The sequence below is a fragment of the Microtus oregoni genome, unplaced genomic scaffold, assembly GCF_018167655.1.
Source record: "Microtus oregoni isolate MIOR12 unplaced genomic scaffold, Mior012 000013F_ref0000133, whole genome shotgun sequence".
Lineage (NCBI taxonomy): Eukaryota > Metazoa > Chordata > Mammalia > Rodentia > Cricetidae > Microtus > Microtus oregoni.
The window spans coordinates 45,429,923-45,453,627 of NW_024543072.1; the positions used below are offsets into that span (position 1 = coordinate 45,429,923).

The 23,705-nt window shown below is 46.1% G+C and overlaps 1 protein-coding gene across 1 annotated transcript in view; it reads left to right on the plus strand.

Annotated features, from left to right (window-relative positions):
• Positions 1-23,705, plus strand: part of Lamc1 (laminin subunit gamma 1) — a 122,489-nt gene that overhangs the window by 76,003 nt on the left and 22,781 nt on the right. Inside the window, exons 2-16 of the mRNA XM_041662510.1 lie at positions 1,821-2,125; positions 6,590-6,720; positions 9,325-9,491; positions 12,525-12,713; positions 14,284-14,401; positions 14,704-14,802; positions 14,889-15,025; positions 15,408-15,530; positions 15,621-15,810; positions 16,230-16,342; positions 17,907-18,128; positions 18,245-18,433; positions 21,679-21,924; positions 22,376-22,529; positions 23,064-23,206. Of these exons, the coding sequence (XP_041518444.1) occupies positions 1,821-2,125; positions 6,590-6,720; positions 9,325-9,491; positions 12,525-12,713; positions 14,284-14,401; positions 14,704-14,802; positions 14,889-15,025; positions 15,408-15,530; positions 15,621-15,810; positions 16,230-16,342; positions 17,907-18,128; positions 18,245-18,433; positions 21,679-21,924; positions 22,376-22,529; positions 23,064-23,206 (2,526 nt within the window). The remainder of the gene's footprint in view (positions 1-1,820; positions 2,126-6,589; positions 6,721-9,324; positions 9,492-12,524; positions 12,714-14,283; positions 14,402-14,703; positions 14,803-14,888; positions 15,026-15,407; positions 15,531-15,620; positions 15,811-16,229; positions 16,343-17,906; positions 18,129-18,244; positions 18,434-21,678; positions 21,925-22,375; positions 22,530-23,063; positions 23,207-23,705) is intronic.

Here is a 23,705-nt window from a genome sequence, read left to right on the forward strand (position 1 = left end):
CCTGTGACCACAGTGGTTAGAGCATGACTCTGGGGCAGTGTGCGTGGTGGTCTGGACCACAATGTGACCTCATATGTAGACTTATGTTAGAAGATATTTGCTATAGGTCAGGCTGCTAACAAGCAGTGCGATGTCAGGAAGGTGGGGAGAGAAGGAGAGTCAGGGTAATGTGTAACCTACAGATTAGCGAGTAACCCCATGAGCATCCCACGCCACCCACTCCTGTGCTAAATCAACTGTTTGCTCTGCTAGAATGTCAGATAGGAAGTTTCTGGAGTGCCATGTTTTGACAGCAGAGACAATGCAATGGTTCTTCCAACAAAATTGTGTGAACTGTAGTGTATGACCTGTGTCTGGGGAAAATGCTGTACCTCTCCTGAGGGGAGTTCCGTATTTGTGTAGCTCTTTGGTGAGTGCACTTACTGGGGTGGCTAGGTCCTTGTATTAATAGGTTTAAAACCCTTGGTTCAAGAGTTTTCTTCATAAGCTTTATCATAATATTACTTTATACCTTGTAAAACTTTCTAATGGGTCAAGGATGGGTAAGAGTGGATGGGGCAGGATTTTCCTCATCTTTATAAAAGAGAAGCTGCTACATCGGAATCAGATAGCTAGTGAGTAAAGGGGCCAGGCTTCACGGTGCCCAGTCCAAGTTTGGTTGTGTTCTCTCTCTCTCTCTCTCTCTCTCTCTCTCTCTCTCTCTCTCTCTCTCTGTGTGTGTGTTTGTGTGTGTGTGTGTGTGTGTGCGACTATTATTAAATCCCTTCTATGATCCGAACTAGTTGAGAAAGTCAGTTTTAGTGTAGATAAAGCTGGGTTGGAGGATATGGCCTGGACTCAGAGTAGTCTCTTTCCCAGCATTTTAGAGGGTTCTCCATAGGAGAAGGTAAGGGTAGTCTTTTCCTTCTAAGAGATGATTGACTTGTGGGGGGTACATGCAAGCTCCTTGAGAGCAAAGATGTTTTCTGGACATATCCTGTGCCTGGTGTGCACGGGACTGAGTGTGGATTGAGCTCAGAGTCCTGTGGACCCATCTGTGGTCATCGTTGTCTCTGGTATAACACAGTAGCAGGGCATAGGTGGTATAAAAGATAGGCCTAGTGAGTGCATGGGTGGTGATTAAATAGTTGCATATTGTCTGAGGACATGCCGTCCCAACCACTGGCCGTGCTCGGACTGCTCAGGGACCCGCCTGACCCCGTGACTGCTTCTAGAGGGCAGGCAGCCCCTTGACTCTTTTTGCCCTTTGTGCCTCAGAACTGCTTCTCACGTGTTCTCTTGTGAACATCCTCAGATATATCCTCTTGAAGATGCCTTTCTCTTTCTTCTTCTGTCTCCTGTTGAGCTTTCCTGTTCATGTCCCAAATACTCTCCTTCCCACTGGGTTGGATAAGAGAGTAGCTCTGTGGACACTCTTCCTGCACCAAGAGAAGCGCTGTAGTTAATAAAAAATAAGGTTTGTAAAGTATAGAAAGTACCCATTTTAAAAGGCCTCAGACGGTTTTTAATAGCTCTTAATTAAGCTTTCACTGAAACAGCAGCATTAAGAATAGGGGGATTTTTGGTTTTATTTAGAAATTCATTAGTATTGTACTTACATCACAAGTTCTCACAACCAACGGTAGGAAGCCGACTGTGCTTTGCACATTGTTTAGACAACGTGCAGGTTTAGAATAGTCCAGCCACTGTGTTGGGTGTGTTGAGGTCTTTGTGGTCTAATGCCGGGCCCCTCTTCATCAAGCCCCAGGCCTAGTTTGGAATAGAGGCGTTTCTTCTCTTCCTCCACACAACTTAAGGACTTTGGTGTGTCTCTTCCACAGGAAAGGCTTTTGACATCACTTACGTGCGTCTCAAGTTCCACACTAGCCGCCCAGAGAGCTTCGCCATCTACAAGCGCACTCGGGAGGACGGGCCCTGGATTCCTTACCAGTACTACAGCGGCTCCTGTGAGAACACCTACTCCAAGGCCAACCGTGGCTTCATCAGGACCGGAGGGGACGAGCAGCAGGCCCTGTGCACTGACGAATTCAGTGACATTTCCCCCCTCACCGGGGGCAACGTGGCCTTTTCAACCCTGGAAGGAAGGCCGAGTGCCTACAACTTTGACAACAGCCCTGTGCTGCAGGTAGGCACTCACAGGTGGTGTGGGAGCCGGCTGTCCTCCCCTGACTGAGAATGGAAATTATCTAAGTGAGCCATCTCATGGGCAGCTAGATTTCATGCTATGTCCATGTGTGCTATCTATATGTGAAAAAAAAGCCATTTTCTCCCACCGCCTGGGAGACACTGGTCCTGTATACCTCCCACTTGAAAACATACCCCAGGGTTTAACCTTTACAAACAAAAACAAGCTTTAATATTTTGAGGTGGCCCTTGTGCAGTTGGGGATGACCTTGAACTCCTGACCTCCCAGCCTCCTCCCCAGTGCCGAGAATAGGTGCTCACCACCACACTCAGCTACACTGCAGATTGTATTAACACTGAGCAGTTCTGACTTTCGTCTCTGCACTTCAGGAGGGAACATTTCACTTCTGACTTTTTCAAGAAGATGTTGGTGTAGGGCTGGGAATATGACTCAGTTTGTAGACTGTTTAATTTCCAGCACCTCCTAAGCCAGGAGAGGGTGGAGGCAGGAAGATCAGAAGTTTAAGATCATCTCCAGCTCTGTCTCAGGTTCAAGGCCAGCTTGGAATATATGAGATACTGTCTTTAAAAGACTGTAATTTTTTTTTTACATTTTAAAATTTGTGTATGTGTGTGGGGGCAAGCACAATAGAACATGTATGTAGCTCAGAGGAAATCAGCAAATGGAAGTTGGTTCTCTCCTTCTACCCTGTGGATCCCAGAGACTGAACTGAGAACATTAGGTTTGGTGGCAGGTGCCTTCACCTACTGAGCCTTCTTTTTGGCCTGTGCCTTCCCAAAATAAGTAAAATAAGATATTTGAAATAATCTTCCCATTTTCTTGCATTTTATCCTAATTGCTCCTTGATTTGACAAACTAAAATATATATGCAAGCAATGGGGAGCAATTGCTGCAAGCTATTTAAGTACCTAAGAATGGCTTCCTTACCACACAAGGACATTTTGTCTGTGCTGGTCATCGTTACTATGAGAACTCTTTCTTCTTCACCTGCAAAGTTGAGTTCTAGAGATGGGAAATATGTTAGGGTACTTTGGTACTGTGCTTAAACATCACATTAGAAACTTTCCCCTGCCTTACAGACCAAATCAAAGATTTCTTTCACCAGTTCGATGCACATTCCTTGTGTACCCTCGTATGGATTCTCTGTGTGTGGCTCAGCTTTCTTTAAACTTTCCACATGTTCTGGTGGTGTGGTTCTGGAAGAATGGGGATCCCTGTGTCATTCTTAGTCTGTTGATTCAGACCCCGATGTCGTACCTGTTTAGATGGTGATGTTAGTGTCTAAATGGAGGTGGTCTATATATACTCACTGACTGAGGAGGGAAGGAAGGCCTGGATGGGACTCTGCAGACGCTATGCCAATTTCGTGGAACCTCCTGCTTTTCTGAAATCTCACTCCGTCTCTGGACTTTATTATAATCACTATTTTTACTATAATTACTAACATGTGATGTGAGAGCACATGTGTACACTGTACTACCCACGTGTAGGTCAGGGGACCACATGCAAGACCATCTACCGTGTTGGTTCTGGGGACTGAACTAGGGTCGTCAGGCTTGGCAGCAAGCTCCCCACCCACTGCTCCATCTTTCTAGCCCTACAATTTATTCTTATAGTCAAGGACGCTTTCTGGTTTCGTTGTATAATTTAGGCAAAGCCACAGATGAAAATATGTTTTGCTGTGTCTCCAGGCCGCTATCCACTGTGCTCTTTTAGGCTGTCAGGAGATGGTGAATATGAAGGTAAATCCAGTTATTTACCAAGGCCTTTCAGGAAAGAGTTCCTGTGGTGCCGACAAAGTAAGTGGCAGAGTGGGTAACTGGTTTGGACAGATGGAATGGCTAAACACTGAAAGAAAACCTTAGGAAAGGCGATAAAGCAGACATCTGCTAGCCTTGTTTCTTTGTCCAGTTGATTGTGTTTCCTGTCCTGGAGAGACTGCAGTGGGACCAGTAGGAAAGAGTAGTTCTCTGGCTCCTCCCCTCGTCCCATGCCCATCAGTGTCTCTAGCAGCTCCCCTTGTCCCGTGCCCATCAGTGTCTCTAGCAGCTCCCCTTGTCCCGTGCCCATCAGTGTCTCTAGCAGCTCCCCTTGCCGCGTGTGCTTCAGCCTGTCTTGAGCAGCTTCCAGCAGGGATTCTGCTGTTAGCTATTCTTTATGCCACAGAAACTAGTGAGACTCTGTGGTAAGAATGCTTTCGGCGTCTGCATAAATTTTGTGAGTTGGTTTCATTGTGCAGTAGCTTTAACTATGTGTGTCTGGATATAAGAGCCCTGGCTCTCATCACTTGGAGCCAAGTCGGGTGAGCAGATTTGACTTCTAGCTGATAAGAGTGAACTGCCTTTTCCCAGATGGAGGAGGAGACTGTCTCAGGTTCCACTGGCTGAGTGTCAGCCTGTGTTAATTTGTAGCTCTTAGCATCTGCTGTGCACTTAGTTGTGCTGCAGTGCAGCATGTTCTCAGCCACAGAGACTGAGTCGCGTTCTGATGTCTAAATGTATTAAGTCTTTTAATTCTTGTAACTCTGTAGGTTGGATATTGTATTGTCTTCCTTTTTATAGATGAGGAATCAGAGCTGAGAAAGGACGTAAAGTGCCCATCTCACAGTGGTCAGTGGCAGAACTGAGCCTGGGACTCTGTTCAGTCTAGATATTCATGGTGAAGCAGTTGTCCTAGTGACACCCTGAGAGCTCTCCATCTTCTTTGTAGAGGGAGCTGTGGTAGAGCTGAAGCCTGGAGGAGGTATTAGAAGCTTTAAGAGGTGTTTTTAGCTATCTACGTTATGGACAACTAACAGATTCCTACCATTGTGGCCATGAGTGGGAGTTGTTATTGAGTTCCAAGATTGGATGCAGTGAAATCATCATCTTTTCCTTTCTAATTATACTTGAAGCTTCATGGAGATTAGTTTTTTTTATGAGCCTTCCCTGTTGCCAGGTGTTTGGCATAGCTTAAGGTAGTGGTTCTTTATCAGGAGTGGGCTTGCTGGTCTCTAAGAGCCCTCTGGAAGCATAAATGCCTGCTGTAACCGCTCCGCTTGCTGGACACAGATTGAGGGTGATTCTGACACATTGTTCCTAAGTCGGTCTCCTGGACTGGAGTAGAAGTGCTATCTTTGGTCTGAGCTCACTCACCCAGCAGGTCAACCGAGGACTGAATCTTTCTTTTCCCCTGTGATCTTCCATGTTCAGAGACCAGCCCAGGCTTTTCACAGTGAGGGCATGAATAGTCCTTATCGAGCCTCTGTTTGTGTCATATTGGCTGATGTCCCCTTGGCCAAAGCTGAGAATACATCCAAACCCAGAGTCAGCAAGGACGGGACCTGCACGGGGTGTAGCACTGGCAGGCAGGTCATTGGGTCATTATGATAGCAGTGTGCCACGCCTGTAAGCACCTGATAAAGTTAGCTGATCGAAAGGGCATTTATTATAAGGGCTTAGATATCCTAAAACCAGGGGTAATCGCGCAGCCTTCGTTCTTGGTGCTCCGTTAGAATTGTTATGATATACCTTCAGTCTGATCAGATGCAGATTCGTTCACTCTGTGCCAAGTATGAGGGACACAACACTGAATAAAATGGGCAAAATTTCCTACCCTTCTGACACCTTCAGTCGGGTGTTGTAGGCAGTGTTGAGATGGATGATATACACAAACCAATGGGGTGGTGATAGTTTTAAGATTGGCCAGGCGCCAGGCGGTGGTGGCGCACGCCTTTAATCCCAGCACTCGGGGAGGCAGAGGCAGGCGGATCTCTGGGAGTTCGAGGCCAGCCTGGTCTACAAGAGCTAGTTCCAGGACAGGAACCAAAAAGCTACAGAGAAACCCTGTCTCGAAAATAAAAAAAAAAAAAATAAGATTGGCCAGGGAAGATCTAACAGGCCATGTCGTGGGAAAGATGCTGACAAACACAGAACTAACTGCGTTTGGCTGGTCTGGGTCCGTGTACTCAGACATTACCTGTGCTTAGGTTACCTACCTGCCCCACAGCAGTGGGATTCAGGCTAGGAGCCAGAACTAGATGGGAAGCAGTGTGTAGGGACACACGTGCTAGAACAAGTGTGGCGTGCATGTGATCTGAGCTGGTACACCTGGCTGCAGCTCAGTTGTAGACTGAGAAGCAAGGAGTGGAGGTTTCTCCTGGTCACGGGGCTGTGTGTTTCGTTCAGACCTTTCTGTCTCCTAGGGAAGAAGCCAGCAGTGTTCTCGCCTTTGGATGAGGTGGTGTAGTGACTGTGCTAACTACAGACGAGCCACAGGGAGAATATCAGGGAGTTAAAGTTAGTCCAGCATATTCAATGATTTAGCATAATAGGTTCTGTATTAGCATATGAACTATTTAGTAGAAGATTTTGTCAAATGTGTTTCTCATCTTCAGTCTCTCTGCTTCTCTTTATGTGTTCATTCATTCATTCACTCATTTACTCATTTCCCCCTTTCTGGCAGGAATGGGTAACTGCTACTGACATCAGAGTAACACTCAACCGCCTGAACACTTTTGGAGATGAAGTGTTTAACGACCCCAAAGTTCTCAAGTCCTACTATTATGCAATCTCAGACTTCGCAGTGGGCGGCAGGTGAGTAAACAAGGATTGGAACTTTGATGTAGAACTGTTTATGACTTTATTAGCATTTAGGGACCATGTGGATCTAGAAAGGCAAGCTACAATTTAGAAATTTTTTTCTTATCAGATCTTATTCTGGAAACTAAGCAATTGGGTGTTCTGAAACTTTAAGTCCACACCCACTGACCCTTTAAGTCCAGAATCCAGTAATAGAGCCTGCTGAGCTAAGGGAGAAGCCTTGACCTTCTAAGATCTTACAAATGAGTTAAGAGCAATCTGTAAATATGTGAAAATTCACATATAGGTTGAGCATCTCTGATCCACAAGCTTAAGCTGTCCTAGTCTGCTTTCTGCTGTTGTGATAAACCGCATGTTCGGGGAGGAAAGGGGTTTATTTATCTTACAGCTCTCAGATCACAGTCTGTCAGTGAGAAGTCAGGGTAGGAATTCCAGCAGGGCAGGAGCCTGAGCCCTGGAAGAGTGCTACTTACTAGGTTGTTCTTCATGGCTTGCTCAGCTTGCTTTCTTATACAGTCTAAGACCACTTAGGGCTAGCCCTGCCTATGGTGGCTAGGCCGTTCCCATCAATCATTAATCAAGAAAATACCCACAGACTTAGCTACCGGTCAGTCTGATGGAGTCTTTTTCTCATTTGGGGGAGTCCCTCTTCCAGGATGTCCCATGCTTATGCTAAGTTGATAGAAAAACTAACTAAGCAGCACACAAGGCTTGATATTTCCTGATGCTCAGGTGACATAACAAGTGGTCAACATGCTGGTCCCCAGGGTTGTAGAAAATTACCTTCAGGCCATGAAGTTTGTGCTGTGACTTGGTCCCACTCCCAAGATATAGCAGTCTGTTTTAGAAAGAGAGAGAGAGAGAGAGAGAGAGAGAGAGAGAGAGAGAGAGAGAGAGAGAAAGAAAGAAAGAGAGGAAAAGAAGAAACCAAAAACTTCCCTTCCCGGGCACTTGGAGTGGGGGTTGCTCAGCTTGTGCTAGTGTGCCCATGTGTTCTAAACAAAAGTGTCATGAATCAAGAAACAGAACTGCAAGGCTAGAGGAGCAGGTGGCATCTGGGTGGGTCTTAAATAACAGGTAGGAGGTGTCTGCAGTGAGTGCAGGAAGATGGGTGTATTTCAGCAGAGTTCAGAGAGTGTAATTTCACTTGATGGGAAGAAAATCTCTTTGCAGGACTGTAAACCAGAAAGATGGAGTTATGGTCATGGACGTTCTTCCCTTGTATTCCCCATAAGGTCTCTATGAAGCAGAAAAATTATTTGTGCATCTGGTGTTCCTGGCATGCTCAGGGAGATAGGTTTGACATGTAACCATGAGAAATTGGGCAGTGTTTGACATGAGGCTATAAATCAAAGCTGGGTTAGGAAGATGAGTGTATGGAGAGAGTGTATGTATAGTGGTGCATAGTTATGAAGCCCATTACTTTATACGCTGGCCTGCAGAATCAACTCACAAAATGTTTAGGGTCAGTGTGCTAACAGAGTAAGGACAGTGTGGCTGATGGAATTTCTATTCCTGCTTTGATGCTGTATAATCTGGATATTAAACAACAAACGCCTGACATTAGGCTGCTGACAGATCAAAAGGGATGCAGAGATGCATTTTGCTGTGAAGGGAAAATTACCAGGTCTTTAGTCAAAGATGCTCTCAAGGTCTAATGATCAGGAGAACGGTGGTACCATTACTAAATTTAGAAAGTGGGTTAACCTGGAGAAGATGATACATTTGGTCTTAGACTTTTGGAGTTTAGGTTATAGGAGACATTAAGTTTGTACAACCACTTAGGACAGGAGCCTTGGAGAAGGATGGGAACAGGGTTCTAAGACCAGGATTGATCTCTACACATTGAAGATGATTCCAGTGTGCACAGGCATTTTTAGGTGGTAGCTGGAGCTACAGAATTGCTCTTAAAGGAAGCGAGTGAGAGAATGTCTCTGCTCCAGCCACATTCATATATCTGTGAGTTTCCTTGGGTTCTTATTACTATACTTGCCTCCAGGGGGATCCTTCAGTGACCTCTGCCCCAGGAAAGCCCAAGTGAATAATCTGTCTACTGGACATCTGTGGGGAATTTATTGTCAAAGTCAGCATCTTACTTCCTTTGGTGGGAAGCATTAATCATGAGGGTGAATTTCTGCCATATGTTTTAACTTACGTTCTCTTTAGTCCTGTATGCAGAAACTGGGCATTTCCCAGGGGCTTTGAGAGAGACTTCATCATGTCTGTCTGACAGGTGGGCTTTAGGCACACTGTAAGTGGCAGGGAGAGGTTCCAAACCCAAGTGACCTGGTGTCAGACTTTATGTAATTCTTAGCTACCGTCTTCTGCTGCTTCCTGGAAGTCTTGACATTAGGAAATATCCTGCTGGTGTTCTTGGAAAATATTAGGGACTTTCTTCTGTCTAGTTAATGTTTCATCTTGTGTGAGTGTGCGTGCGTGTGTGTCAACTTATCCTTGTGAAGTTCCTCAGTTTATACTTTTGAATGGTAAAATTCAAAGAATTCTTAGGTTGCTTCTGGTTTTTTGTATGCACACTCCCTCTGCATTGTTCTAGGACCTTCCAGTGATCCTGTTGTTGCCTGCCCCTTCTCTTTCCAGGTGTAAGTGTAACGGACATGCCAGTGAGTGTGTAAAGAATGAATTTGGCAAACTGGTATGCAATTGCAAACATAACACATATGGAGTTGATTGTGAGAAGTGCCTGCCTTTCTTCAATGACCGGCCGTGGAGGAGGGCAACCGCCGAGAGCGCCAGCGAATGCCTGCGTGAGTGCCGCTCACCTTGTCTTAGGGTTATCCCTGGAAGAAGGGATGGGTGACTTCCTCACTGGTGGAAACTCTGAAAGGCACTGCTGGGGCAGGGAGCTAAACCACACTCTCACCAGTGGGAAATGATGGATGAAGGAAGTTGTTCGTGAATAAACCCACATGGTTTTGTCTCCATCATGAACATCGGCTAGGGAATAGAGTCACCAAGGTTCAGAAGTTTGCATAGATTCAAATACTGGGTCAGTGATCTCTGTAATCATCATGGCCCTTTAAAACCAACCATCTCTCAGTATTCACAGGAAATGGGTTCCAGAGCCTTCCTTAGATACCAAAGTTCATAAATGTCCAAGCTCGCTGTATAAAATGGTATAGTGTTTGCGCGTGACCATGCACCCTCTCCCATGCTCGTCATCTGCAGGTTACTGAGGGCATACAATGCAAATGCCATGTGACAATAAAGAAAGTCTGTACATACGTTAAGTACTGACACCACCCCCGCCCCCCAATACTCTCTGTTGACAGTTGACGGAGTCGGTGTGGCTCCAGGTACAGACAGTCATCTCCTCATCAGTGCTCACTCACTAAGCAGCCAGCTGGTTAGTGTATGCCAGGTACAATGAGCTAATTTGCAAAAATCATTTTTCCTTTATCTAAAGAGAAAAGTGGGAAGAACTTACCCAAACATGGCCTAGAAATCTGAGTGACTTTGGAAGGAGGGATAAGCCCTGTGCCCTAGCAAAGGTCACAATGAAGAAATTAACAATTATTTAGCCTTCATAGTGCCATGACTTGTTCTGAACAGACTGAGAGGGAAACTCAAGGAGAGTCATGATTTTCCCAAGACTTAATACAAACCAACTTTAAAGCAACCACAGTGTTCTTCTGTCTTTCATCAGTGTGGGAATCAAAGGAGTAAGGAAAAGGACACTGGGTATGTACAGTAGTTACCACAGTGCTTTGAGAAGGCCCCACCTGCTCGTTTACGACTGTTTTTGTTGAGCTGCCTTGAGCAGAATTTATTGTGCATCTTCCCTTTCTCTCAACAAATCCCCGAGCTGCTGATAAACTTTACAGCTCCCTCTGGCATTTCCCAGCATCCAGTGAGATCCTTCAGCCCCATTGCCACACTAATGTAATTGGATGTTGTAAGATGAGGACTGGTGTAAGAGCCATGAAACACTCCTAAAACATATCATCTAAACACACTTGCGTTTGTAAAGTTGTGTGCATATGGATGTCATATTTCTAGTTTATGCAGGAAATAACAAACAAAATAGTGTTTACCACTAGGACACGAAGCAGCTATGGCAGCTAACGGAGTTTGATAAGGAGCTCACTGAATTTGCCCCCCTCCACAGTCTCCTCAGCACTAACCATTCAGGTGAAGTAGTCACATGACTATAGATGACCATTTGGGACACTGGGGCTAGACAGAGAACAATCCAGTTGCCTTCTCTCGTCCAGCTGTTAATGAGAGGCACAGCCCGTGCTGTAACTTTGGGTTGGAGCAGAGTGGGCATGGGAATTGTTCTGCGTCATGATCTTGGCACCAGCCCACTACTCAGCAGGGCTGGCTGACTGCAGGGTGAGGGAGGGCAGCTCAGGGAAAGAGAAGTAGTCAGTGAAGCGGGGGCACTATACAACAGCTATTGAGAAGGGGTAGGCACTGAAAGATGATTTAATAAAACTCCATGTCTTGGGGCCAGCAATTCAAGTTTCTAAAAATGTTTTCAGTTGTAATTCTGTAGTCATCTATATTGTACAGAAAAAGAAAATATATATTCAAATGTTTTTAAAAAATAGTTAATAGCTCTCTCATAAACCAAGCAAAACTTTGTTTTTGTGTGGTGACTAAGAACTTATATATGCTTTGGACAGGTTAAGTTTGAGAAAATCATTTTACTATAAACAGAAATAAGAACTCTGTGACCACAAATATTTATTTGTTTATTTTGGAGACAGGATCTCACTGTGTAGCTCTGGCCTGGAACTCCCAGTGGAGACCAGGCTGACCTCAGACTCATAGAGTTGCCTTCTGAGTGCTGTGCACCACACCCGGCCAGCTACTTACTCTTAAGATACTGTTGTGTTTAACAGATGATTTAGTTGGAGCTGTGGTTCTGCAGCAGATGGATCTAAAGGTCCGGACTGCCCCGTAATTCTGCTTTCATCGTCCGGCGTGCTAATTTAAACCTACATGTCTCATGGTCCCTAGTCCGGATAGAGTAATCTGGCCCTTTGAAAGCTAACGTCTTAATGTGTTTGGATTCTTGAGGAAAAGATGTTAAAGCTGCATGATAAATTAGTGCCTGGTTTTCCCTGTCACTACTACAAGTAGAGGACACAAAGTTAGAAAAATGGGCGTGGTGGTGCACACTGTTATCCCAGCACTGGGGAGGCAGAGGCAGGCAGATCTCTGTCTCTTCAAGACCAGTTCTGCATAGTGAGTTCCAGACCAGCCAACACTATATAGACAGTTAGAAAATGGATCATTTGACTCAGATCTTATGGATTAATAGCTACTAGGAGACAGATTCTTTTCTGAGTATATATATATATATATGTGTGTGTGTGTGTGTGTGTGTGTGTGTGTGTGTGTATGATTATTCATTTTCTATAAGGATGGATATTTCCTAGTAAGTGATCATCAGGCTATCTAAAGTTGGTTTTCTACTTGGTTTTCTTTAAACAATGTGCCTGGTAGTTGTTCTATATTACCTGCCACAGAGATGTAGGGAATTGTGATTTGGTTTCTTGGGGTCTTTTAAAATGCTTTCTTAAAAGTATGCAGGTCTGGGGGGGGGGCATAGTGATGACTCAGAGGTCAAGAACTCTCATCCTCTTCCAGAGATTATTCCCAATAAAGCACACATTAGGTGGCTCACAACTAGCTGCAGGGCATCTGACAGCTCTTTGGGCCTCTGTAGGCACCCCCCCCCACACACACACACGGCATTCACTCAGATACACATGTACATTTCTTTTTAAAGGTATACACATCTGATATAACTTGTATGTTTTGATCTATAGCCTGTGACTGCAATGGTCGATCCCAAGAATGCTACTTTGACCCTGAGCTATACCGTTCTACTGGACATGGTGGCCACTGTACCAACTGCCGGGATAACACTGATGGTGCCAAGTGTGAGAGGTGCCGGGAGAACTTCTTCCGCCTTGGGAACACTGAAGCCTGCTTTCCATGCCACTGCAGTCCTGTTGGTGAGTGACAGGAAGGAGCCGTTCTACTGGATGCAGTGAAATGGCACAGGAGTCCCCCGAACCCAGAAAAAAGCTTGGCATCCTGAGCATGTGTGCAGTTAAGGGCGGAAGTATGTGTGTGTGCAGTTAAGGGCGGCAGTATGTGTGTGCAATTAAGGGCGGCAGTATGTGTGTGCACAGTTAAGGGCGGCAGTATGTGTGTGCACAGTTAAGGGCGGCAGTATGTGTGCGCAGTTAAGGGCGGCAGTATGTGTGTGCACAGTTAAGGGCGGCAGTATGTGTGCACAGTTAAGGGCGACAGTATGTGTGTGCAATTAAGGGCGGCAGTATGTGTGTGCACAGTTAAGGGCGGCAGTATGTGTGTGCAGTTAAGGGCGGCAGTATGTGTGTGCAATTAAGGGCGGCAGTATGCGTGTGCACAGTTAAGGGCGGCAGTATGTGTGTGCAATTAAGGGCGGCAGTATGCGTGTGCACAGTTAAGGGCGGCAGTATGCGTGTGCACAGTTAAGGGTGGCAGTATGTGTGTGCACAGTTAAGGGCGGCAGTATGTGTGTGCACAGTTAAGGGCTGCAGTATGTGTGTGCGCAGTTAAGGGCGGCAGTATGTGTGCACAGTTAAGGGCGGCAGTATGTGTGTGCACAGTTAAGGGCGGCAGTATGTGTGTGCACAGTTAAGGGCGGCAGTATGTGTGTGCACAGTTAAGGGCGGCAGTATGTGTGTGCACAGTTAAGGGCGGCAGTATGTGTGCGCAGTTAAGGGCGGCAGTATGTGTGCGCAGTTAAGGGCGGCAGTATGTGTGCGCAGTTAAGGGCGGCAGTATGTGTGCGCAGTTAAGGGCGGCAGTATGTGTGCGCAATTAAGGGCGGCAGTATGTGTGTGCACAGTTAAGGGCGGCAGTATGCGTGTGCACAGTTAAGGGCGGCAGTATACATGTGCACAGTTAAGGGCGGCAGTATGTATGCTACTCTCGCCTTCTAATGCCTCGTCCTGCCCCCACGCCTCTCTTTCACTCTGACGAAGTTGAACTTTCAGATCATTTTCTAGTGTGTATAGAAGAAGTAGTAGTTCTGTAAATAATTAGCAGCTGGGTCATAGAGACCATCTGAACTTTGCCTGAGGGAGGCTTCCACTTGTTAATGATTTTGTTTAGTCTAATCTCCTCAGAGGGCTGAGCTGTGTCCATCATGTTAGTGTGTGTCTAGAGACACACAGCATTTGTCGCTTGTGCTTTTTTTTTTGAATTAGGCTAATATTTTGTTGTTTGTGCCGATGTATAGTGAAATTCTAGATGAGAATCTTAAGGAATGTGTGCTGGCCAGAGAGGTGACTGGCCTTTGTACACAGTGTATCCCTGGGGACTGTTTTGTTCGAGAGTGAGGTAAAAAACTAAACTTTTATGGCTCATGAAGCTATGATTTACAGAGAGCTCTAGTTTGGAATTTGGTCCTTGTTTTCTCTGAGCATCTAGAGATTACATATGGGCCATCAGGTATTGTTTTTAGCTTCTGCTCGTGTTTTTTTTTTGACACTGTCCAGATGTGGAACTGAACGTGAACTCGTTGACTCTTAGGTTCTCTCAGCACACAGTGCGACAGTTACGGCAGATGCAGCTGCAAGCCAGGAGTGATGGGTGACAAGTGTGACCGCTGCCAGCCTGGATTCCATTCCCTCACCGAGGCAGGATGCAGGTAAATGTTTTCAGAACCAGAGATTGGTCCTGAATCTGAGCAGGAAAGTGGGAACATTTTCCCAGCAGGGATGGTCAGCAAGCTTCAAGACTACCATGATGATGCCCCTGGGGTTTGGAGAGTACAGAGTTTTAGTGATTGAAGTTACTGTGCACAGTGTTAGGTCTCATCATGGGCAATGAACATTCTCCTCTGAAACCAAATTTAAAAGTAGCAGGAGTTCACTCTGTCCTTTACTTAAAGCCTTTGGCTCCAAGAGTAGGTCCCTTTCATCATTGTTTTATTCCGTTCCCGCTGAGCAGGCCATGCTCCTGTAACCCATCCGGCAGCACAGATGAATGTAATGTCGAAACAGGAAGATGTGTCTGCAAAGACAATGTTGAAGGCTTCAGCTGTGAGAGGTAGCTCCATCTTTCTCAAACTGTTGTTCTCAAGGTGTCAGATTTTGGGTGAAACCGGTGACTGATGCTGCCTTCATCTCTTTCAGATGCAAGCCTGGATTCTTTAATCTGGAATCATCTAATCCTAAGGGTTGCACACCCTGCTTCTGCTTCGGGCATTCCTCTGTGTGCACAAATGCTGCTGGCTACAGTGTTTACGACATCTCCTCCACCTTTCAGATTGGTAATTCAGCCCTGATTCAACTCTCGGGCCCCTAGAGCTCTGAGACCAGTGCTACATGGGTAGTTTTTGAATCAGTAACTTGAGGGTTTTTGATACTAGAAATGTTTGATGTTATTTAATGTGTTTTTTTTTCCTTGTGTGGCCCTTTAATGAAAACATACATATGGTTTTAGAGCACTGACTGTAGTAAGCAGTTGACTACAAATGTTTCATTAAAAATACAGCAAAATGTATCTTTCGGGGATAGCGTATATATAGGTCTAGAGTCAAAATTTTTTATTGATGATTTTTCTCTATATAAGGTGCAGTGTCACATTTTGTGGGCTTACGTATAGGATGCTTGTCATGTAAATGTGCCTGTGTCTTCATTCTCTACCGGCAGATGAGGATGGGTGGCGTGTGGAACAGAGAGATGGCTCGGAGGCATCTCTTGAGTGGTCCTCAGATAGGCAGGACATCGCCGTGATCTCAGACAGTTACTTTCCTAGGTACTTCATCGCCCCTGGTAAGTGAGGCCGGAAGGCAACGTGGATGTCTGGGTGCTTCTCTTTGTCTTGGTCTCACATTCTGACTCAGCCTGATATCTGCCTTTCAGCCAAGTTCCTGGGTAACCAGGTTCTGAGTTACGGGCAGAACCTCTCCTTCTCCTTCAGAGTGGACAGACGGGACACTCGCCTCTCTGCAGAAGATCTCGTGCTTGAGGGAGCTGGCTTGAGAGTTTCCGTGCCCTTGATCGCCCAGGGCAATTCCTATCCTAGTGAGACTGCTGTGAAGTACATCTTCAGGTGAGACGGTGCTCTCTGTCAACTCAGACCTGACAACGGAGAAAGAAAAAGTGGGGGTTTCGTGTTTGTTTCATCTGAGTTGATCTGGCCTCAAGGTGTATGTTAAAGAAAAACTTCTGGGCTAGAGGTAGTGGCTCATGCCTGTTGTCCTAGACCATTGGAGGTTGAGTTAAGGGGATTTCCAAGAGCTTAAGGCCAGCCTAGGTTACATATCAAAATTCTCTGTTAAAAAAAAAAAACCTTCTGGGTTATTGAGGTGAACCTTCCTTTATCTTCTCTTTTCTAGTTGTCTGAGAAACTGGAAATGCTCTCCTTTATTTGGTTAGCGTGTCGGTATTGCCTGCAGTGGCATCACTGAGCAGAACAGCCTCCTTGCAGACTCTTCTTATAGAGGTTATGTGCTCTTTCTATCTCTCCAGGCTCCATGAAGCAGCAGATTACCCTTGGAGGCCCACTCTCTCCCCCTTTGAATTTCAGAAGCTCCTAAACAACTTGACCTCTATCAAGATCCGGGGCACGTACAGTGAGAGGAGTAAGTTGTGGTACAGTTTAGGAATAATTAAGATGGTGAGGTAGGAAGACTCATGTTCTGATATGTTCACACTGGTCCAGACTGTTATCAACTGTGTATTAAAATGCGCGTTGAAACCATCATCAAGGATCTGGAGAATATTCAGTGACAGTATTACTTTATAATTAATAAGCCAATTGAAATTCCATTATATATAGATTTTCTTAAAGTCTGGTTCAGCTTGCTTAATCTTCATTTCTTTTTATTTACTGCCATGTAATTATCAAGTGATTTGAACTATTGGCTAAATTATGAGAAATCATATACTATCCAGTGAACATTTGCTTTAATTTTATATAAAAGTTTAAAAATATGCCTTCAAGCACTTACTGATGAGGACTTTTCCCCTTTGGTAATGTGAAGGTTGCAGCTTGGATATCTTGGGTTTGCTTGCTTTTGAGCTCTCTGCATGAGTGTCCATATAAAAAATGTCTTGTGAGTAATTGCTAATGCGGATCTGAGCCCTTGGAAGAAGTCTGAATTACAAATGTAGATTGTGTCCACATTTTGGATATTTACTTTTACACTTAGAAATATGGCAGAAAACAGAGAAAGGGAATGGAATCCTAGAAACACAATGGAGGGCTGTGCCCTGAGGCCAAGGGAGGAAAAGAATTTGGAGAAGAAAATAATTGGAGGTTGAGGATAAGACCACCACCAGGTTTTAGGTGGGGGTTGAGAAGCCTCTGGCGAGGAGGTTGGCTTTGGCTCCATGGTGAAACTTAGTGGCTCAGAGGAAGATCGCTGGACTCCCTGAAAGGTAATTTTGAATGAGAGACGGTAAAATGAAGAATATTCTCTTGAAGTTTGGCTGCAAGAGAGAAAAAGAGATGAGTTATCATTTAGGAGTAAGAGCAAGATTGAAAGAAGAGTATTTTTAGGTCAGGGAGCTGTAAGAATGTTTAGATATTAGAAGCACATCATAACTCATGATCTGACTGGCAAAAACCAGAAGCATACTAAAAGCTACGTTCAAGCCAGTACTGTAAGTATCCTTTGGCCTAGGTAGTCAGTTTCCACGTGAATTATATAAACAGAAGTAATGCTCCATAACATGGAAGGAATGTACTGTAAGCAAAAGTCTGTGGAGAACTCCAGTAGAATAGAATTAAAGGGAAACATGATAGCATCTCCAGAGCCTATGTTTATACCCTTAGAACATTGCCTCTGGTTCTGCTAGATCAATGGACCATCGTCTAACTCAGTGTAAGCCTTGTTGTCCTTATGGGAATGGAAGCGCACTCTGACATGGCATAATGGCTTTGGGGTTATTGCATATTTGTCAGAGCTATATAGTCTCTCTGTGTGTATATAAATTTGCCATACCTCTCCTCCGTGTGCTTAGCATCCTGTACCACCTAGTTGTCTTAAATGCTATTTTCCGGTTATCATTCCTGGTTATGACATCAGGTCATCGTCAGTTTTGTCTGGACTCTTGGGTCTGGCTCTTACACGTTGCTGGCTTTTCATAAGCGTTTGGACCCTGGAAGGCACTTCAGTGTTTCTCTTTCCCACACGCAAACAGGTGCTGGATATTTGGATGATGTCACCTTGGCAAGTGCTCGTCCTGGGCCTGGAGTCCCTGCAACTTGGGTGGAGTCCTGCACCTGTCCCGTGGGGTATGGAGGGCAGTTCTGTGAGATGTGCCTCTCAGGCTACAGAAGAGAAACTCCGAGTCTTGGACCTTACAGCCCATGTGTGCTCTGTACCTGCAACGGACACAGTGAGACCTGTGACCCCGAGACAGGTGAGAAGGCCCTGAGGCCACTGCTGGACCCGATGGTCCTTTTGCCAGTAGTAGTGATACCCATTGATTAACATGTCACATACCTAATGACTTACCTTTATCTGTTCCCAAAATAGGTGTCTGTAACTGCAGAGACAATACAGATGGCCCTCACTGTGAGAAGTGCAGTGACGGATACTATGGAGATTCAACCCTGGGCACCTCCTCTGACTGCCAGCCGTGTCCCTGCCCTGGTGGCTCAAGTTGTGCCGTTGTTCCCAAGACAAAGGAAGTGGTGTGCACACACTGTCCAACTGGCACGGCCGGTGAGTGCGCCCTGCTCATCCCCCCCTTCAGTGTTCGGTAGAGTTGTCAGCGTTTGCACGGCCTGCCTCAGCTGTCCTCATAACCTTGGAGGGAGAAAGGTGTAGAAACAGTGAGGGCCACGTCCAAGGCTGTGTGGTGAGACACGGGTGGGCGGCGGCTGCAACCCAGGCTTTGGGTCTGTCATCTCTCTCAACGTGAGAACCCAAGCTGGCCTTTAGCGTAGGCTTGTCTGGAATTGTTAATGTGAAATAGCAGTTTTAAAATTATTTTTTAAATCATCCTTTCGGTATTTCAGAGTTGGTCATGACCCCTCCCTGGCTCCCCTTGTCTCTGCTGTGAAGGACAGAAAGACAAAGCTAGGGCTGGAACAGTGTGTCACTCACTCTAAGCTGAATAAGGAGTGCAGGGTTTGAAATGTGATCTTTAACTTTAAAATGAAAGGCAGGCTACCTTGTGTCTCTGTTGTAGTTTGCTATGAAGCAAGTTTCAAGCTTTTGAAGCATAGATCATGTGTGGAGTAAGTGCATTATCAGCGTGGCTGGAATGCTACCCTTGTGCTCACGTGGAGATGGCTCTGAGGGAGGCTGGTGCTACCCGCAGCAGGGCCAGGAGGGTCCCTCATTCCTAGTCTCCTGCGTTCTGCATTCTGTTTTCTGTCCTACCTCACCTCCCATATCCTTGGCTCCGCTTATTGCCCCCTGATTCTGTCTGTCAGGTGTAGTACTCAGCAGTCAGTGCTGTGGCCGTGCTGGGCAGTGCCCGCCGACTGTCCCTCCACGGTCAGAACTGCCACTCTCCTTGGTCTTCTCTTTTCTCCTTTACCATTTGGTCACCTCTTTATCTCAGCTGGGGATTTCCATCTGAGTTTGATCCACAGTCCTCCCTGAGGTGATCAGATCTTTTCAGACTTCTGCCTGGGATTACAAAATCCGTATCCTCAGTCCTGGGCTTCCTCTCCTGAGTAACAGCCCATTCCTCCCCCCCCCCCCCCCCCGTGAAGGGCTGGAGGCATTCTGTCTGCCCTCCGCATCTGCTCTCCACCTTTTCCTACCCCCATGAGACCTGTGTGCTGTGTCAGATCCAGCCTCCCGTGGAGTTGGGGTAGCCAGAAGCGTACACCTGAGATCAGAGAGGAGGAGGGCAGTTTTTATTTCAAGGCCCATCTTGATGTGGTCCTTAGGGCTGGTGACCCCAAGTTGAAGTTCTGAGCTTCTGAAAGGTAACCCCAAGAGCTCTTCCAACCTTGTGATCTGGCAGCTGCTCTCTCCATGCCGCCTGGAGCACAGGCTGTCACCTTCATCCCTTGAGTCCCCGTCTCTACCTAGCCTGGTATTGCAGCCCCTTCAGTAAACCCTGAGAGCCATGCTAACTGAATGTGCTAATTTCCTCCATTTCTTTCCAGATTCATGTAGCTACAGTCTCAGATAAATCTTTTTTCCCCAGTTCTAACCCTCTCTCTTTCCAGTGGTCTCTAGATTACACGACCTGCCTGTGCAAGCTAAAATCCCTGGGCTTACACTTGGTGATTCTTTCTTTCACTTCTTAGAAACAACCCTCCCTCTTCTTCCTTTACTGCTGCTATCCCAGTCTAGCTACCGTGGCCTCTCAGCCGAGGATGTTTCTCTCATGGGGCTCCCTGCTTCACCTGCTTTTCTGAGATCGGCTCTTCATGCAGGAGCCGGAATAATCCTTTTACAAGGGAATCAGATTATGTTACTTTGTCAGTGTTTTCTCTTCTGAGGCATCTTACTCTGCAGTTCTGGGTCCAAAACTCCCAGGCTGACCTCAAGTTTGTGATCTTCCCGGCTCAGCCTCCCAAGTGCTGAGATTATGTGTGTAACCGTGCTCTGTGATGGTACCACGTAAGAACTCTCCAAGAACTAAGATGAGGAAAGCACTTGCTGTCAAGCCTCCAGACCCGAGTTCAGCCCTGGGATCACACCCAGTTGAAAGAGAACCAAATCTCACTAATTTTCCTTTGATCCCAATGGTCAGGCCATGGCATGTGTGCACACAGACAAACAAACAGCACTTCAGTTTAAATCCAGATTTCTTCCTGCCACCCTGCTCTGACTTGGGTTTGTTGGTTCTGTTTCTGTGTGTGGCCTTGTTCAAGAACGTTTCCATGGGTATTTTCCTGGCAGAATTCTCTGTCATCATTCTCATCCCAATGTCTCACCCGAGTCTACAGTGGCCTTCGCCTTCACTGTCATTTGAGCTGGCTGTGTTTGGTTTAATGCTGTTGTACTTGTCCCCATTGAAGTCTTGTGCGTGCGTGTGTGTGTGTGTGTGTGTGTGTGTGTGTGCTGATCCTCCCTAACTGCAACCTAAGTGTCATTGGAGCAGAGACCACACCTACTCACTCACAGCCTGGAAGAGTGCCCATGCACATAGCAGACGCTCACCTACAGTTGTTTAGAGAATTAATATACAGAATTAATAGCTTAAGAAATGTTAGGCTCATTTAGGCCCTATTGGCTGCATAGATGTCAAGAGCCCATCTTGAGCTGACAATGGCAGGGAACGAAAGGATGGAGGAGAGCAATGAGCATGGTGGAGAGAGCCTGAGTCTGGCTCCACCTTTTTCCTGCTGGTCAGTAGAGCTCCCATAGGATAGTGTGCGGTACCTGGTTCTCCTTTAGAGTTCTCTCTCTAGTTTACACTGGCTGGCAGTGCTCAACTAGGGATGGTGTATGCCTTTTAGAAGATAAGAAAGACCCTGCTCATCCTGTTGTTTGGAAAACTTAAAGCATCAAAAGTAGTGCTTCGTCTTATTCAAGTCCATCCAAAGCCTGTGTGGATGTACTATTCATTGGGAATACAGAGTTGGTAAATCCTGAGCCTGTCTCATTTACCAAGAATTTTAACATGTGATCTTGGTTGTTGGAGAATTTGAAATGAAGTAGATAAACCAGGGACCATCCTACTGAATGAGTATGTCAAGGCCACTCCACTGGTCTGGCCTAGTGTTGGGGCCACAGCCTGGGTGTCTTGATAAGGCTGCCTATGAGGAAATATGAATTTAGAAAACTGTATAGTGCTCTAGTGTTGCTTTCTCCTAAATGAACAGCTGCTGTGAACCTGGCTTTTCCTTCTGTGGACTGGCACGGTACTGTTGAGCCACTGTGTGTGTAGCACAAGCCCTGTATGTTATGGCCAGACTGGACAGTATGTCCCCGTTGGTCATCCACAGCAGGAGAGCCTCAGGCCTTTCTTCCTTACCCTCTGATTCTCTCATTCCCAGGAAAGAGATGTGAGCTCTGTGATGACGGCTATTTTGGAGACCCTCTGGGCAGCAATGGGCCCGTGAGACTGTGCCGTCCATGCCAGTGTAACGACAACATAGACCCCAATGCAGTTGGCAACTGCAATCGCCTGACAGGAGAGTGTCTGAAGTGCATCTACAACACCGCCGGCTTCTACTGCGACCGGTGCAAAGAAGGGTTTTTCGGCAACCCCCTGGCTCCCAATCCTGCAGACAAATGCAAAGGTCAGCCACTGTCAGATTTGGGCGCACACACCTTGATGTGTGCATTCGTCGTGTGTCTCTTTCAGTACTGACGGAAGTTTGCACAAATGCAGTACTAGCCTGTGAAAATGCGGTGTGAACCACTTGCACAACTTAAGATCGCTAGACACCACATTAAAAAAGTGAAACAGGAGAATTCATTTTAATATATTTCATTTAACCTAATATAACCACCATTTTATTGCTTCAGCTGATAATTAGTTGAAAACTGTTAATGAAATGGGTATTCTTTTCCCACTGGACATCAACAAAGCCAGTGTGTGTTTCAATTGATGGCACATCTGCCCAGATTACCCAGACACACTGTATGTGACTGGGAGGCTTCTGCACCTGACAACACAGGCGTAAAGACCTGTGCTCTGTTCTCCCTGGTGATTTGCATCTGTTGCTTTCTCTGTCTTCCCCCCCCCAGCCTGTGCCTGCAATCCCTACGGGACCGTGCAGCAACAGAGCAGCTGTAACCCCGTGACTGGGCAGTGCGAGTGTCTGCCTCATGTGTCGGGCCGGGACTGTGGCGCTTGTGACCCTGGCTTCTACAACCTGCAGAGTGGACAAGGCTGTGAGAGGTGAGCCTTTGGAGCCTTTGGAGGGGAGAAGTGACCTTTTCTGTCTGTATCACAAGGCTGTGAGAGGTGAGGCTTTGGAGCCTTTGGAGGGGAGAAGTGACCTTTTCTGTCTGTATCACAAGGCTGTGAGAGGTGAGGCTTTGGAGCCTTTGGAGGGGAGAAGTGACTTTTCTGTCTGTTCACAAGAGGTACAGTTTCTCAGGTCACAGTTAGTGGCTGACTTGATGTTCAGGAATTTTTTTGAGGGCCTTACATAGGAAAAGCACTGCATGAGAAGATATAGGAGACAGACTCGGCAGGACTATGACCTGGGAATCTCTGTCCAGTTCTTGGTCAGTGCCGGTAGGGTTTCAGAATGGGGCATCCTGGTGCAGGTGAGGCTTGCCAAAGAGCCCTGAGCAGCACTCACAGAAAGGGCTAGAACCTTAGGGACTTAACATTCCACCTAATGGTCCATAACACCCTGCCTTTGATAGAGGATGTTGCTTACAATCTGCATTCCTTACCTTAGAAATGTCTTGTGTTTCTTTTCAGGTGTGACTGCCATGCTTTGGGTTCCACCAACGGGCAGTGTGACATCCGCACTGGTCAGTGTGAGTGCCAGCCTGGCATCACTGGTCAGCACTGTGAGCACTGTGAGAACAACCACTTCGGATTTGGCCCTGAAGGCTGCAAACGTAAGAATGGTGGCTTGCAGGCCGCGTCTCCCAATTTCAACTAATGCTCTAAACACAGAGAGAACCCCAATAGCCTGTGTGGCCATCGTGGAGACTAGTCTGTGAATATTATAAAACTCTAAATCAAGGGCTTTTCTGTTTCCTTTGTGACCGGCTTGTTAATGTCACCTTTTGTGAGTTTTTTATACTTCTCTTTGCAATTTTGTTTTCTGAAAAAAAAAAAAACAAAAACAAAAACAAAAAACTCCTTCTGAGCCCTGAGCTTGCCCACTCTGCCTCATGAAACTTGTTTATTGATCACATTATCATTGCAGATAAGGGAACAGTAATGGGTTCTGTTCAGTATTTGTTGACTCACTGTGCTTATTCTCCACCCGTGGGGCCTTTTTGGTTTGGCTGGATATAAACATCTGCTTCTCCTTGGCATAAACACTTGCCTGGAAATCAGAACAGTTTGGGTTCTTGTGTTCTGAATTCCTTCGTTTCTCCTGTGGAATGC